Here is a 17,500-nt window from a genome sequence, read left to right on the forward strand (position 1 = left end):
ATCTCTCTCTCTCTCTCTCTCTCTCTCTCTCTCTCTCTCTCTCTCTCTCTCTCTCTCTCTCTCTCTCTCTCTCTCTCTCTCTCTCTCTCTCTCTCTCTCTCTCTCTCTCTCTCTCTCTCTCTCTCTCTCTCTCTCTCTCTCTCTCTCTCTCTCTCTCTCTCTCTCTCTCTCTCTCTCTCTCTCTCTCTCTCTCTCTCTCTCTCTCTCGCATCTTTCATCCTATTTATAGTAAGTCAAATTACGACATCTTTTACTGCCTCCACCTGTTTGTACGTAATCAGTTCCACCACATGCCTACGTTAGCTCCGCCCCCTTCACCTCACTTTCTCCACTTTCTCACGCCTTTCTTACTCTTCTGCCTCTTCAGATCTCATTTTCTGTTCTTTGCTTCTCTCCTATCACTTCACACATCCCTCTGTACCCTTCCTCAATATCCCTCAGAATTTTCCCTCCTCTCACTTCCTGCCGTTCAAGCGTCTTCAGTTTGTAAAGTGGGAGGAGGAAAGGGAGGTGGCAGGAGAGGGAAACTGTTAGAAGATTGGTGGAGTTTTGGAGGGAAATTGCAGTGTGAACAAATGTGGCAGACTACAGGAAAACTATTGAAAAGAGCGAAGTAGAACTCTCTCTCTCTCTCTCTCTCTCTCTCTCTCTCTCTCTCTCTCTCTCTCTCTCTCTCTCTCTCTCTCTCTCTCTCTCTCTCTCTCTCGGCTGATGTTCGTGTTTTATGCTTAGGAAAGAGTTCTAGGTTTTCATCAAAATAATTAATATGCAAATATCTCAGGGTCCTGCCGGATGGTGGATGGGGCGGAGGTGATGCGAGGGTTACCAGCTTACCTCAGATATTAATTTCCCTCCCCAACGAAATCTGGCCCTCAGTTAGCCTTTGTTAATTTTAGTGAAATTCTCGCCCACTTTCCTCTTGAAATTAAGGCATTCGAAGTCATTGCTTCGAAGAGAGAGAGAGAGAGAGAGAGAGAGAGAGAGAGAGAGAGAGAGGGGGGGAAGTGAAACTGTAAACTCAGAATGACAGTTAATGAGTCATTGTCTTGCCGATTTAGACATTCTGCTGTGGTGTTTAGGGGCGGTGGTGTTATCATTGTCGTCTTCCTCCTTGATAAAATAAATAAATTAGACTTTAATTCCGTCTCTTTCTAATGTTAATACGATTAGTTATAATTTCGGTACAACACGGTGTGTTCTATAATCACTCTTTAATGAATGAAAGAACTCGTTTTGTGTCATTAACTATTGTTTTTGTCACGCTCTCTCTCTCTCTCTCTCTCTCTCTCTCTCTCTCTCTCTCTCTCTCTCTCTCTCTCTCTCTCTCTCTCTCTCTCTCTCTCTCTCTCTCTCTCTCTCTCTCTCTCTCTCTCTCTCTCTCTCTCTCTCTCTCTGTGTGTGTGTGTGTGTGTGTGTGTGTGTGTGTGTGTGTGTGTGTGTGTGTGTGTGTGTGTGTGTGTATTCATTAGCCTGATGCATAAGGCTCGCAAACTAAGCAATTTGAGTTATGTGCACTTATTTTCAAGGTCCCACAAATATTTTCTTAATAAAATAGCATTTTTTTTTTAATAAGTAAAGATAGTATGTAGAGTATTATGATCTTTTCTTATGTGAAACAGCTATTCATAATTTCTGTTCATACCAAACTCTTAAAAAGAGTGAGGTATTAAAAAGGCAATTAAAGATACAAATACGTAAAAATAAAATCTAATACATTGATTGAATAACACATCGATGATTATTACAAAAATATATTCCATAGAATAAACCTAACATCTAAAGCAATGGTTCCTAAATTGCGGGCGCGTCGCCCCATAGGGAAATGTGAGGAGAACACTGGGAAGGAGCAGTGAAGTCATCTGCCCAAAAATCATTGTTTAAAAGTTTAAAAAGTATATAATGAATTCATTCCAAGAACAAGTACCCGTGCGAAACAGCAGCATCCATGGCGCCGAAGTAAGCTACTGAAATGCAATAGATTTTTCATTTCAGTATTATGAGAACTCGAAATACTGTGTGCCTTGTCTCCATTATTAATATCAAGTTTGCAGAATAGTGTACGTGGTCTCAGTTATTTACTCTATAAAGTTGCTTTACATTTCTCTGCCATTAGAATTCGAATCTTTATTTACGTGTCAGGTCTTCATTCCTTATATTTAGTTTAAAGAAATGTGCATATTTTCGTTTCAGTCTGTTACTGATGTGTCTTTATGCTTTAGTATTAGGAGGACTTGAAACATTGTGCATGTGTCATACCTTCTTTTTCATAATTAGTTTATGAATTTTGTCATCTTGGTTCAATTTGCTTAAGGGAGTACTGTACGTGTCTCTATATATCTGTACCGCGAGAATCTGAAAAGTATGTAGGTGCCATGTCTATATTTTTATATTTGGTTTATGAAACTGCATATCATGGTCATTGGCCTGCTAGACGTATTGTATGTTCATTTCTGTGTTATGAATGTTTTCAAATATTGTACGCAATCTTTTCAAATTCTTTACTTAATTTTTGGAATAGTGCAAGTTTATCTTTTCTTCCCTTTTATAGCAAATATTTATTAAAAAGTTTTGTTATTGTATAATTTGCTTCACTTGTTTTAATCTAAGCAAAGGTCTTCATTTTCTTAAAAAGTTATAAAATATAAATTACAAAAATATACAATATTACATATACACAATAAAGTAATAGCGGGGAGGATGAGGATGCGTGCGGGTCTGTTAGAAGCAAAAAAAGGGGGCATCATGTAAGATATTTTGGGAACCACCGATCTAGAGAGAGACATAGAATCCGGGCCTTTCCTCAGTTGAATTGTGTTGCGTCACCACCCCTTGTTTGAACTGTTTGAACTCTCTTGATTACCCTCCGCCGCTGTCCCCCACAACTCACACACAGCTGGTATGCCTGTCTTGGACCATGTCACGGTAAGAGGGATGGGCATTAGCGAAGACTAATGGACCACGCTAAGAGTATTGAAGCATACATATTGTTAATGGAGTATATATAAAGCCAATGGAGCTTACGTTAGATCAGTGGTACATACACAAGATTAATGGTGAATGTCGGTAGCCACTGGAGCATATGGTGGAGAGAGAGAGAGAGAGAGAGAGAGAGAGAGAGAGAGAGAGAGAGAGAGAGAGAGAGAGAGAGAGAGAGAGAGAGAGAGAGAGAGAGAGAGGTAAGCAGTGAGCCATTGTTAGCTTAAGTCTTGTAGTATCATTCAGCTTCATAGGAGCATAGAGAAGCTTCCCTTAGAGCGATGGTGTCGTATGAGAAACACGCGGTCTGAAAGCTTGGAGCGTGTAGAGTACGTTTTTTTTTTTTTTTTTTTTTTTTTTTTTTTTTTTTAGTGTCGTAAGAGCAGATCATAATCACGAAGAGCACCAGACCATATACACTCAGTAAAGGGGATCTGTCTTAAGCGGGTTGGGGAGAGAGAGAGAGAGAGAGAGAGAGAGAGAGAGAGAGAGAGAGAGAGAGAGAGAGAGAGACGGGAGTAGGAAGGAGAAAGGTGGTGAGGAGCGTGCTTATGTCTTCTGTAACTTTAAGAGAATCGGACGGTAACTAACTTTCCCTCGCACCGTCTGGTTCTTTCTGCACCTGTTAGTGTGTATGTGTGTGTGTGTGTGTGTGTGTGTGTGTGTGTGTGTGTGTGTGTGTGTGTGTGTGTGTGCGGCGTAGGTGCGTGAAACTTCACAAAGAAGTCTTCTAAAATTAATGCAGCATCTTCGCAAAGGAACGCTACGAATCTCCGGCTGTGGCGCGAACACCCGGTGGCTTGGGAAGGGAAGGGAGGTGGGAGGGTGAACGTACCGGAAAACACGCAAAACAATATTCCGACAGATTTATTTTTCTTGCAAAACTATCTGCCCAGAAAGTTTGGACGTTATTGTTGTTGTAGTGGTGGTCGTGGGAGGTAAGGGCCGCAGGGGACAGCCGATGGAGACGCTGTGTATAAAGGAATGACAAACAACAGCAGACTTGTTTACTCTCACGAGACTTTGTGATAAAATAACCTATCGAGTCTATAGTGAAAGATGTAGGATAGTGAGGGTGAGGGCCTGAAATTCTGAAGAAAATATAATAAATAGTTATAACAAAATAATATTCATCAGAGAGAGAGAGAGAGAGAGAGAGAGAGAGAGAGAGAGAGAGAGAGAGAGAGAGAGAGTCACTACTAGCTCAAGTTGACTTGGGATATAAATGGTTCCTTTCTCCTCCATGTAATTTCCGTTTAATGTTGAGAGTTTGTCTCCATTAAAGAACCATCGGCCCAGTGCAACGTTCTTGGTCCATTGCCCCACCCTCGCTTCCCCTTTACCACCACTCGCGACTCTCCCATCTCTCCCACCATTACCAGTATTTTCTGCTTCACCGACTAAAGTTTAAATTCTCTTTGTTCACGCATTTTTCACCGAGCAAAGGAAGGATGAGGAGGAGGAAGAATGTTTGTGGTGGATTTGCTGGCGTGGAGTCAACAAACGCGGCAGTTAATCAAGGAGAAAAATTAACAGAACAGAGGGAAAAAAAAAAAGTTGCCTTGGGGATGGACAGTGTAGGGAGGGACGGAGAGCGGATGGCAAGTGGAGGCAATGGTTAGAGAGAGAGAGAGAGAGAGAGAGAGAGAGAGAGAGAGAGAGAGAGAGAGAGAGAGAGAGAGAGAGAGAGAGGTGGAATTAGTTGGACTGAAGGGAATCTTGTTTAGTTCAAGATGTCCATAGAGAAATCGAGGATACTAAAATAAAAATAAATAAATACATAGATAAATAAATAAATGAGAGGTAGGACCATAAGTACGTGAAATGAGACGGAAAAATCTACGTGAAATCATTTTAAAAAGTTTACGATGTTAATAGAAAAGGATGAGAAAACCGTATAAACACGTAGAAAAATTCATTAAGTTACAAAAAAAACCTTACCTGCAAGAACTTGAAAAAGGATTAAAAAGAGTGAGGTATTAAAAAAGGCAATTAAAGATACATTACAAATACGTAAAAATAAAATTATTTTAAATCTAAGGAATAAATATCTCGTGCAAGTACCATTACTTGATGTGCAAGTACCATTACTTGATAAAGACTCAATTATGGTTCATTTGCGCACGCTACGCAACTGATTGCTTCTTCTAACCGAAGGCCGTCCTCGTCACCTTGACCTCTGATCCGGTGTACTATAAAACCCCTGATAAGACAAAACGTAGAGTTGGAGTATCAAATAAAATTATCTCTACAAGTTTCTGAGTAAGTTAAGCCACATTTTTTTTTTTTTTTTTCTTATTCAGTGCGACAGGAAAAAAAAATTTAGAATGAGTTGTTTAATGATACGGTCCAGATGCTTGACAGCCACTAGTGAACCGGTGTGTGTTATGAAGCAAGTATAAATGAAACGGAAACTAGGTAAAGACGATATTCTTTAAGGAAACAAGTTACTAGGGAATGTATTATTAATGTATTTTGTAGTCATGTGGGTTGCTATTCTTCGGACAGCTAGCCTTGCCGGGATTCCGTATTGTGTTGATGTAGAGGAGGGGGTGGGGGGGTCAGTGGTGCGGATGTGGCCAGTGAAGGATAAATAAGAAAAAAAAAAACTGGCCATGAGGAAAGAAGAATGAAGGTGATATATAATAATAGAGGAAAGGGAAAACTGGAGAACCGCACTACACTAAACTACCATGTGAAAGAAACCTGTGGGAGAGAGAGAGAGAGAGAGAGAGAGAGAGAGAGAGAGAGAGAGAGAGAGAGAGAGAGAGAGAGAGAGCTGGCGCCACCACTTCTCAAGATTGGAGACCGGAAGTGTTTTGGTATTTCTCTCTCTCTCTCTCTCTCTCTCTCTCTCTCTCTCTCTCTCTCTCTCTCTCTCTCTCTCTCTCTCTCTCTCTCTCTCTCTCTCTCTCTCTCTCTCTCTCTCTCTCTCTCTCTCTCTCCAATTTACTGGTGAAGGCGAGTTATTCATATGGAAAGTATGTGCTAAGTAGGTCTGTTTGCTCCTGAGACGGGATACGGGATAGATGGGAAGGTGTTAGGCTGGATAGGGTCATGGCTTGGTAACAGGCGACAGAGAGTGGTAATAAACGGCTCGAAATCCGAGTGGGGTCATGTAATTAGTGGGGTGCCACAGGGATCAGTATTAGGGGCATTGTTATTTCTAATATATATCAATGACTTGGATAGTGGAATTAGTAGTGATGTTAGTAAATTTGCGGATGACACAAAGATAGGTAGATTAATTAGGCCAGAATCGGATGCCATCGCCTTGCAGGCAGATTTAGATAGAATGAATGAATGGACAGATAGATGGCAAATGCAATTTAATATCAATAAATGCAAAGTGCTTAGCGTAGGTAGAGGAAACCCACACAATAGGTACACATTAAACACCCAAACTCTGGTAGGTACAGGGTACGAGAAAGATTTAGGAGTTATAGTTAGCTCTGAACTCCGTCTAGGGAAACAATGCATATAAGCCAGAAACAGGACACATAGGGTATTAGGATTCATTTTTAGGAGTGTTAAAAGTAAAAGGCCGGAAGTAATATTCAAGCTATATTTGGCGCTGGTCAGACCTCGTCTAGACTACGCTGTGCAGTTCTGGTCCCCACATTACAGGAAAGATATAGGTCTATTAGAATCAGTACAGAGGAGAATGACTAGAAGGATACAGGGGATGAGGAGTATTCCTTACGAGGCGAGGTTGAAGCTGTTAAATTTATATTCTTGAGAGAGACGTAGGTTAAGAGGGTACCTGATAGAAGCCTTTAAGTGGTATAAGGGTCATAACAAGGGGGATGTAGGCAAAATTCTTAGGATCAGCAACCAGGGTAGAACAAGAAATAACGGGTTCAAGCTTGAAAAATTTAGGTTTAGGAAGGAGATAGGAAAAAATGGGTTCTCAAATAGAGTGGTAGATGAGTGGAACGGACTCAGTAATCATGTTGTTATTGCTAGGACACTAGAGAGCTTTAAGAGAAGATTAGACAAGTTTATAGATGGGGATAATAGATGGAAATAGGTAGGTGTGTTTCATACAGGGACTGCCACGTGTAAGCCTGGTCGCTTCTTGCAGCTTCCCTTATTTCTTATGTTCTTATGTTCTTATGTTCTTATGTTTGGAGCCAAGGACTATTCTGTAGTTGCCTGTGTGTGTGGGGGGCGGGGGATGAGGCCTGTGGGCTTGTATGGAACAGCTATCTAGTGGTCTGTATTGTGAAGGAGTGACAAACTTAAGTGAAAGGTGGTCAAGAAGCCTTTTTAGATGCAAAATTACATTGGCGGTGAAGCGGGACGTGATCTGTGCTGCAGTATTGATGGGGGAGAGAGTGACTTATGCTTGTGTGAGGAGCTCGGGAGAGAAAAGAGATCCAGTGAGGAATGTATATAAGCAGTGGAGTGTCGATGTAACTTGAGGATGACGCTGTGATGAGAGTAAGATGGATATATGATGTGACACAGTTTCTCTGTCTCACGTCCCTTTCAGAATCCCCGTCACACGAGATTTATGATAACATGTGGAGTGAGGATAAGGGAGTGAGGGCCAGGGTGGATGAGTGGGCGGAATTCTGTTACAGCGATGAATGGAAAGCCAATAATCAGTTTGTAGGTAATGAAAATGTATTCCATCTCTCATTCCCTTTTTTACTCGTCCATTACTGTTAGCCTTTTTTTTTTCTTTTTTTTCGCATATACTTTTCCCGTGAAGCTAATCCAAATTGAGTTTTTATGAAGAATTCTAACCCTCACACAACGAGACAGGAAAAATTGGACGGAATGATTTATTGAGGAGAAAGTAATGTTTAGTCCCCTGTTGAAGCACACACACACACACACACACACACACACACACACACACACACACACACACACACACACACACACACACACACACACACACACACACACTGGCTGACTTCATACGCTGTTTCGCAAGGAGTGTGATATAGATGTGGAGAGATGTTATTAAATTATAATCATGATGGAGACACATAAGAAAAGATACTCAGTTATTTAGATTGGTAATGGTAGTAGTAGTAGAGTAGTAGTAGTAGTGGTAGTAAAAAGTAGTAGTAGTTGTTGTTGTTGTAGTTGTTGTTGTTGTTGTTGTTGTTGTTGTTGTTGTTGTTGTTGTTGCTGCGGCTGCTGCTGGTTTTTCATTATTGTTATTATCATTATAAGCATTATCAATAGCAGCATGGCCCTCCTCTATATCTCAAAAAGGCTAAAAAAAAGAGAACGGGTAAGAGTAGGTATCGATTACAGGTATCGAAGCTAGACTCTAATATTGCCACGCTGATGGAATAAGTTGGCCACAAAGGGAAGTCTCTCCCTAATCATGTAAGTGGAAACGAAGCCACTACATGGTCTGACAGGGTAATGACGTTAGAAGGGATGACACAGAGACAGCAGGAGGTGGAAGAAGGAAAAGGAGGGAGAGTAGCAGTGGATAGGAGTAGGACGAAAAGGAGGAAAGCAATGAGGTTGTATGGAGTAGTAAGGAGAGCGAGAAGTGGAAGAATGAATGGCTCTCCAGTATAATTGAGTAAGTTTTGCACCTTCACTCCACCTTCTCTCCTTGTGAAGGAGAGAGAGAGAGAGAGAGAGAGAGAGAGAGAGAGAGAGAGAGAGAGAGAGAGAGAGAGAGAGAGAGAGAGAGAGAGAGAGAGAGAGAGAGAGAGAGAGAGAGAGAGAGAGTTTCCTGTGTCCACAAGTGTGAATCGCAAGTGTTTAGAGTTGACATGTAGCATGGGTGTGGGGGAGACAGGGGTGCATATGATGTTTATCTATTTCCACTTATTGATCTCTCTCTCTCTCTCTCTCTCTCTCTCTCTCTCTCTCTCTCTCTCTCTCTCTCTCTCTCTCTCTCTCTCTCTCTCTCTCTCTCTCTCTCTCTCTATATATATATATATATATATATATAGAGAGAGAGAGAGAGAGAGAGAGAGAGAGAGAGAGAGAGAGAGAGAGAGAGAGAGAGTGCAACCTCCTATGCTAATATACATAATCATTAGGTAGATCTCCAGGAAAGTGGCTAGGAGGAAGGACTGAAGGCGTACATGACAGTTAGAAGCAAAAAGGGGTCGTCATGTAAGGTGGATTGGCAACCACAGTTTTAGATATTTTAAGGAGAACTAAAGAAATAAGATCCAGAAAGGACTCATGAATTGCACTTAGAGAAGTGCTTCGAACTTGTTCAGAATTGTCGGGAGTTTGTAAACGTCCGGATCCTTCAGGTGAGGGAAAAGGGTGTCCCGTGAAGAGAATCTCTGTTGTTCACTTCCGTGACCTTTCTTTTACCCGTTGTATTATCTCTTTCATCACTGAAGGCAAAGCGGGACAAGTCATTCAGTAGTACTTTATATAGAATATCGTGTTTTTTTCTACACCAGTCTTTTGATTTGTGCTTATAAGGTTATCTATATAAATTTCACCCTTGAAAATATCGTCGTGAAAACTTCACCCAGAGTAAGTCCCCGAGCAGTATATCGTAGCTCTTTTCTTTTTTTTTTTTTTCCGTTCGGAAATTTTGATGTACTCGTATGGGAAAATTTACCTGGAGAACAGCTTATGGTATACACAGATGGCACAGCGACAGAGGCATTGTAGGTCAGGATTGTGCCCTTTCAAGAACCACCTAAGGTTCCAGTGAAGTGATATTATTTCTATGAACTTGACAGATACGGTAATTGTGTGTGTACAGTATTTCACCTGCATAGCTTGAGAAGTACTTGTAAGCTACCTCATGCTACTACTGATACTTTGAAAGAGAAACAAGCGACTTATGTTCGCTGTGTGGGAATAAAGTGACACATCTATTAAATGAACGCAGAATAGCATGTTACTGTAGGAAGCTGGCTGACCACAGTGCGCATGCCCTTCCGTGATGGTAATACTCAAGTGAGCACCCACTCCAGCTTGAGTGACGTCACGTAAACCGTAGGGGCTTCCTGAACTCGATTTTAGTGGCGGACTTGAGAATATAAAACGGCCACTCATATGCAATCAACGAAATACCTCAGAGCCACTTACCTCACGGCTCTTGGGCCATCTCTTGAGACAGATTGGTTCACAGGGTTCATGGCAGTGCTCACAAGCAGCCTTGCTCATCAGTACGTGTATGAAGGCGAGCTAGTATTGATTGGCGGACGTGGAACCAGGTAGAGGCTACGGGGGATCTAATCAGCAAACATTATGACGAGTTTGCTCTCTCTCTCTCTCTCTCTCTCTCTCTCTCTCTCTCTCTCTCTCTCTCTCTCTCTCTCTCTCTCTCTCTCTCTCTCTCTCTCTCTCTCTCTCTCTCTCTCTCTCTCTCTCTCTCATATCTGTGCTTGCTCCTGTCTCTCATTTCCTCCCCTTCTTTCCTCGATTTCCTTTCCGCTTGTGACTCATTCATTTTTCCACCTTCCTCTCTTTCCATTTCTTCCCTCCTTCTTAGTCCTCTTTTTTTTTTAGCGTATTTATCTCGTCCTCCGTTTTCCCAATTCCTATTGCATTAACTCCCCTTCACAAACATTACTCCTGTACCGTTTTCCTTTACGCCTTTCCTCCTGCGGCGAGCACCTGTTCCAGTAATAATGACGTGTACGAAACCAGACCACCCGTTTTATCTTACCTTTCTACCAAAATCTAATGAGCCTTGATTCATCGTGTCCTGGAAAACATGCTGCCTTACGAACGCCTTGGGACGTTACGGTCTGTTGCAGCATGGATAAATATTTTTAATGAACGCCTAGTGACAAGGTAAAATCGGTTCTGTTGTTGCGTGTATATATCGTGTATATGATTTTTTTACTATGTTCGTTCTCAATCTGTTCGTAGAATTCTTTGCTCATGAAAAATTTTTGGTCTCTGTGTGAAAGTGTAAACTTCTTTTTTTCTGTTTATTTGTTTTTGTGATGCGCCGTGGATGCTTCGAGAGTGCTTTTGCTATATGATATGGAGTGTTAAGATTGATATAAATATATATATATATATATATAGAGAGAGAGAGAGAGAGAGAGAGAGAGAGAGAGAGAGAGAGAGAGAGAGAGAGAGAGAGAGAGGGGGGGGGGGGGGAGGAGATAACTATATTGGTTGTAGAGGATGAAGTGGCATAGTACGAAGTCACGTTCATGAGGTGTGTGTGTGTGTGTGCGTGTGTGTGCGCAGGTGTTCCGCCACTGCTGCAGGAGCCCGATCGTTGCCGTGAGTCAGTATCGTAAAGACCACGCAATACTCTCTCTCTCTCTCTCTCTCTCTCTCTCTCTCTCTCTCTCTCTCTCTCTCTCTCTCTCTCTCTCTCTCTCTCTCTCTCTCTCTCTCTCTCTCTCTCTCTCTTTATAATACTCTTTCTCCTTCCACTCTCTTCACTTTTACTCTTCGTGAATATTCACTTTATTGTCTTTCTTTTTCTTCCTCCCCTCACCGCCTTGCCAGGTGACCATTTGTTGTGTGTTCATGCATTGCTTTTCACCACGCTGGTTAGGAAAGACTAAGAGAAAAGGAGGGAGAAAGTAAAAATTGCTCAAGAATGTTATAGCCTTGTCCTCGTGGGAGTATTCTGGCGTGCCCTTTATTTACCTGAGTTTCGAAGGATGGAGTGTGTAGCTCTACCACCTGTCGTGTGTGTGTGTGTGTGTGTGTGTGTGTGTGGAGGGGGGGTAGGATTTGGGAACATGTAAGTGTGTGCGCTATAAGTGTCGGGTACGTGTAAAATGCTGTTTGTCCTAATTCACCATCACCACCACCACTACCACTAGTATAAAACTTAGATCTTTGTTTATGAAATCAATCATTCCTCCATCTCTGCATCAGATGTTGTATTGACGTCATCCCTATGGCCGCCGCCACCACCATTGCTCGGCGCCAGGATCATAAGTACAGTCTCCCGCAGCGGCTCCACGCTCACACCTGCCGGCTGCCGCCAAGCGTCAGTATGCGCGTGGCTGTGACGGTGGTTGTGTCCGTGCTGGTTGCGGCGGGAGCGGTAGTGGTGGCGGTATCAGTGAGTGACGATGGTGACGTTTGTAATCTCGTACATAACAGCAACAGCAACATGGTGTTGCTGGTGATGGATCAATCAGTGGTAGTATACCGCGACAATAATGGTTCGTTGTTGTTGTTGTGGTGGTGGTGTGAGTGCAGGGAGAGAAAATCTAGGTTGAAGCAAAAGTAGAAATAATAAAGTAAACACCACTTAGACAATCAAATGTATGAGTGACAGTAAAGAAACAAAAAGTATAGCTGGTGGTTAAATCTAAAGTGGTATAGGTGGAAGGAGAACGCAAAAAGTGGATGAAAAGTGACTAACAATATAAGTTTACCTAAAGCTGGTGAGTGGCTGGGCAGTCTGGTGCCGCGGACTATAGTTACAGGGCACTAGACAGCAAACGGTGCTGTGGGCAGGAAAACTTTTTTCTTTTCTTTTCTTTTTCTTAGGCTAAAGTAAACGCCAATAAATGTATTGATTCCAGCTAACCCAAAAAAGAGAATAGAAATCGTCTTCATACCATCAAACCATTGCTGCCTTCATTACGTCTCATCATATATATATATATATATATATATATATATATATATATATATATATATATATATATATATATATATATATATATATATATATATATATATATATATATATATAGATAGATAGATAGATAGATAGATAGATAGATATAGATATATAGATAGATAGATAGATAGAGATAATATTGTTTTACTAAATCAAAAGTAATTACACTTTTATGTATTACCCTTTCAAACAGTACATATATGAATTAAGAAAAACATAATCGAAGTTAGAACTGAAACATTGGAGCTGAAAGTGCATTAGAAGAAAATAATAAACGTGTTGTGTATTGGAGGACACACGTATTCCGTTTCTGGTGTTAGCTGCTCAGTCTTGGCGATGGTGACCCTCCTTATTGCGCCCAGCACAGACAAGAGCAGAATGGCGGACGTGGCGAGAATTTTAGGGAGTGTGTTTGAAGGTTGTCATGGCAACGGCAGGCGATGGACCAAGGAAAGAGCGAAAGTGAGAGGAGAAAATATGAAGGGAGGTAGGGAATGGCAGAATATGGTCGGCTGTCTGATTATAACGACAGGACGTGAATCATCTTTGTTATAAATAACTTTGTTGTTTGATGTTACCTAGTAGTTGTATTACTGCTACTACTACTACTACTATTATTATTTTTATACTGCTACTACTGTTATTACAATACTGCTACATTACAAGTATTACTAGTAGTAGTAGTAGTATTAATAGTAATACCAGTTGCAGTAATTGAAGTAGTTGTGATGATAGAAATACTAATAATGATAGTGATGATAGGAATATTACTACAGTATCAACAATGTATAGCAGTAGTGATAATATTGATAATGGTAGTAGAAGTAGTAACAGTAGTAGTAGCAGTAGTAGTAGTAGTTGTGGTTGTGGTTGTGGTTATGGCTGTGGTGGTGGTAGTGGTGATAGTAGTAGTAGCAGGATTAGCAATAGTAGTTGTTGTAGTAGCAATAGTAGTAGTAGTAGTAGTGGCGGCAGCAGTGTTAATAGTGGCAATAGTAGTGAAAACATTAGTAGTTGTAGTGTTTGAAGGTAAATATTATATGGAAATAAGTAGAAAAATACAAGTTTCCATTTTCATTTCTCTCTCTCTCTCTCTCTCTCTCTCTCTCTCTCTCTCTCTCTCTCTCTCTCTCTCTCTCTCTCTCTCTCTCTCTCTCTCTCTCTCTCTCTCTCTCTCTCATTATGTTCTCTTCCTTCCCTCTTCCTCCCTTCCCTCCTTCCTTCTTCCCTTCCTCCTTGACCACTACTACTACTACTACTATAACCACCATCACCACCTACCATCTCAGTCAGCTGTCTTTTAATTAGTTTATATGTTTCTTGGTTAGTATTGCACCCTCGTTCCTTAGAGTAACGTATGATGTCAAGACATCTGTCAGATTCGTAGAAAATTTAGTAAAAACATTATTATAAAGAAACACACACACACACACACACACACACACACACACACACACACACACACACACACACACACACACACACACACACACACACACAAGTTTACCGGTTCATCTTTCTCGTGAAAGTTACTAAACCTGACGGAAACAAAGACAAGGACTGAATTCTAAAGTATGAGTACGGACTGCGGTTGTGGTTTGAGTGGTCTTATCTTATTCTTGTGCGAACGCTGAGAGCAGTGACAGGACACTTCAGAGAAAAAATTGAGAGTGATAAAAGAAAAACAGAAAAGTGTGTGTAGTTAAAAAAAAAAAGTAAAAGACAAGTAAATAAACATCGTGTGTGACGTAGCACCAAAGCTCTCCTTTCCTTGCTACCTGAAGATGGAGTGAGGAAAGAACGTGGGAGGTCCTTGGGGAATACCTTCCGTGTGATAGGTGTTCCCCTCCCTCTTCTCTGTGCCTCTCCTCCGCACCCTTGACTGCCTCCTAAGATTGGAAGGATGGTGACATCCGGGGTGAGGGAGACCAGTGTAAGTGATTGTGATGTCCCTCAATCAACTGCGGGAGGAAAGCATAAGTGGCAGTGCCGTCTGTTTTGTCGTTCTTTGCCTGCCTAACGATCTGTAATATACTGCTTTACTTCCAGGTTGTCTCCTCTTCCTCCTTTCCCTCCTCTTCCCGCATACATTTTCTAGAAGGCCTCAGTGACTTTTTTCTTAGGCTAAGGTGTTACACTTAAGCATAATCCTGTTTCTGTTATTTTTATATTATAAAAAAAAGTTTTTCAGCAGTAGTTGTGATTACTCGGTGGGTACTCTGGTCCCTTCCCCGAACTTCCTTCTCTTTTGCACTTTCCACCTTCCCTCATGCACACACTTCCCTCCCCCATCCACTTGTGCATGTAATGTCACTATCCATGTGTAGCAAGGGCACCCCCGACAGTCCCGCGGTACCCCTGCACTGGACAGGGTTCACAGCCTGTCCAGCTCTAAAGTCAGTATTGCATAACTGGATTACAAGTTGTGTGCCCGGTCGTGTGGGTGCGTCGCTGACTGTACATGTCAGTCACTCCAACAGCCGGACCTCCTCACTGGGCCTCCTATGCTACTTCCTATGTTGGGTACTGTCACTTTGCAGGGCTGGCGGCGGCCGAAAACCCGAACAGTCATGCCCCGCCCGTCAAATCACAAGGCAAACGGGGGCGGGGCCACAAGCAACGGCTCCACCCCCTCAACGCCCATTGGTCAGGGTCAACAAGTTTCATCCAATCAGGCGCCTTCTCCGCCGCCGGACATGGCGGCACCTAATAAGACAAAGATTAAAAAGGTGATGGGAGGTTGCTTGCTGTCCGCCCTAAATAAAACCTGTTACCTGCACGAGGATAATTGCATGTAGAGACATCTGAAGCTGTGCTTGAAGTTAATTTTTTTTTTTCCCCCAGTACCTATACCCTCCTGTTGGTTTTCTTCAGCTATCTCGCGCAGCCTCATTTAGCATGTTACTGCTTAAAGCTTCCCTTGCTCTAGGAACAGTCTTCTTTCTGGTATATAACTTCGTAATGTCATTTTACTGACGTATCCATGTAGTCCTGCCATTGATGCCCACCTTGGCCAGTGATAGAACTGTTGACGTCGAATTGTGTGTGTGTGTGTGTGTGTGTGTGTGTGTGTGTGTGTGTGTGTGTGTGTGAACACACACACACACACACACACACACACACACACACACACACACACACACACACACACACACACACACACACACACACACACACACACACACACACACACACACACACACACACACACACACACACACACACACACACACACACACACACGTAAACACACACACACACACACGTATGTATACACACACACACACAATATATATATATATATATATATATATATATATATATATATATATATATATATATATATATATATATATATATATTGATAGTATTTAAATTCCAAGATATAGTTTACTTGAACAGGAACAAACCAGGAATTCTTCCTCATTTATTGAAGTTGCAACGTTTCACCTTATGTAGAAGCATCATCAGGCTAGAAAATAACACCATTGAGTATATCCAAAAACAAAAATATAAATCGCATAAAACCACTAAGGTATAGGCAAAGCAAAATGAGACGCAAAAACGAAACAAACGGCAGCAAACAAGTAGTGGATGAGTGAAACGAAAAAAAACAGAAAAACAATATAGATAAGTAAATAACAATAGTGAAGTAAAACACAGCCTATGAATACTAATGTAGAACAGCAATAAAACTAAGGGTGTAGTAATGTCAGACTACAAACTTTCTGTGTTCCAGCTGAAATAGTGAGGACTGACAGGGAATAGTGGTGTGTGTGTTAAGTTGGTTACGGCTCCGGAACCCAAAGCTCCGAAAGGAGTTTATACCATATATAACTGTGTTGATGACAATTCAGGTTTCAAGCGTTTAATGTAAATAGCTTCTAATGTTTGTTTGTATGTGCGTCAGCTTTATGTAATATGTTGAAATCCTTCTCCGAAAACGGATGATCGTGTGTATGTGTGTGTGTGTGTTCTTATTACTGGGAAAGGAGGATGAGCTCTTTCTGTGTACGTATCGAATTACCCGTATGTTCACTGATTATGTGTTACATTCCTCTTGGTTTCTCTAATATATCGAGCCTTTCAAGTCGAACAAGTAAATTCACAAATTATGTTAGAGATAAGTCCAGTAGGAATACTGTCTTTAAAAAAAAATAAATAAATAAATAAAAGAAATAAAAGAAGAGGCAATAGTTGTACGCATTTTTCTTTTCTTTTTTTAAGACAGTATTCCTATTGGTCTTATCTCTAACAGCTCATCCTCCTTTCCCAGTAATAAGAACACACACACACACATACACACGATCATCCGTTTTCGGAGAAAGATTTCAACATATTACATAAAGCTGACGCACATACAAACAAACATTAGAAGCTATTTACATTAAACGCTTGAAACCTGAATTAAATAACCAATTGTCATCAACACAGTTATAAAATTATATGGTATAAACTCCTTTCGGAGCTTTGGGTTCCGGAGCCGTAACCAACTTAACACACACACACACCGCTATTCCCTGTCAGTCCTCACTATTTCAGCTGGAACACAGAAAGTTTGTAGTCTGACATTACTACACCCTTAGTTTTATTGCTGTTCTACATTAGTATTCATAGGCTGTGTTTTACTTCACTATTGCTATTTACTTATCTATATTGTTTTGTTTTGTTTTTTTTAGTTTCACTCATCCACTACTTGTTTGCTGCCGTTTGTTTCGTTTTTGCGTCTCATTTTGCTTTGCCTATACCTTAGTGGTTTTATACGATTTATATTTTTGTTTTTGGATATACTCAATGGTGTTATTTTCTAGCCTGATGATGCTTCTACATAAGGTGAAACGTTGCAACTTCAGTAAATGAGGAAGAATTCCTGGTTCGTCCCTGTTCAAGTAAACTATATCTTGGAATTTGAATACTATCAATATATATATATATATATATATATATATATATATATAT

The 17,500-nt window shown here is 41.1% G+C and overlaps 1 protein-coding gene across 2 annotated transcripts in view; it reads left to right on the forward strand.

The window, feature by feature from the left end:
• Nucleotides 1-17,500, forward strand: part of LOC135104204 (protein lin-10-like) — a 185,787-nt gene that overhangs the window by 113,709 nt on the left and 54,578 nt on the right. Inside the window, exon 3 of one of the 2 annotated variants that reach the window (XM_064011320.1) lies at nt 15,082-15,270. The exons of the other annotated variant lie outside the window; for it this stretch is intronic. Coding sequence (XP_063867390.1) covers nt 15,082-15,270 — 189 coding nt within the window. The remainder of the gene's footprint in view (nt 1-15,081; nt 15,271-17,500) is intronic. 2 annotated transcript variants of the gene reach the window in all.

This window comes from Scylla paramamosain, chromosome 10 (assembly GCF_035594125.1).
Source record: "Scylla paramamosain isolate STU-SP2022 chromosome 10, ASM3559412v1, whole genome shotgun sequence".
NCBI lineage: Eukaryota > Metazoa > Arthropoda > Malacostraca > Decapoda > Portunidae > Scylla > Scylla paramamosain.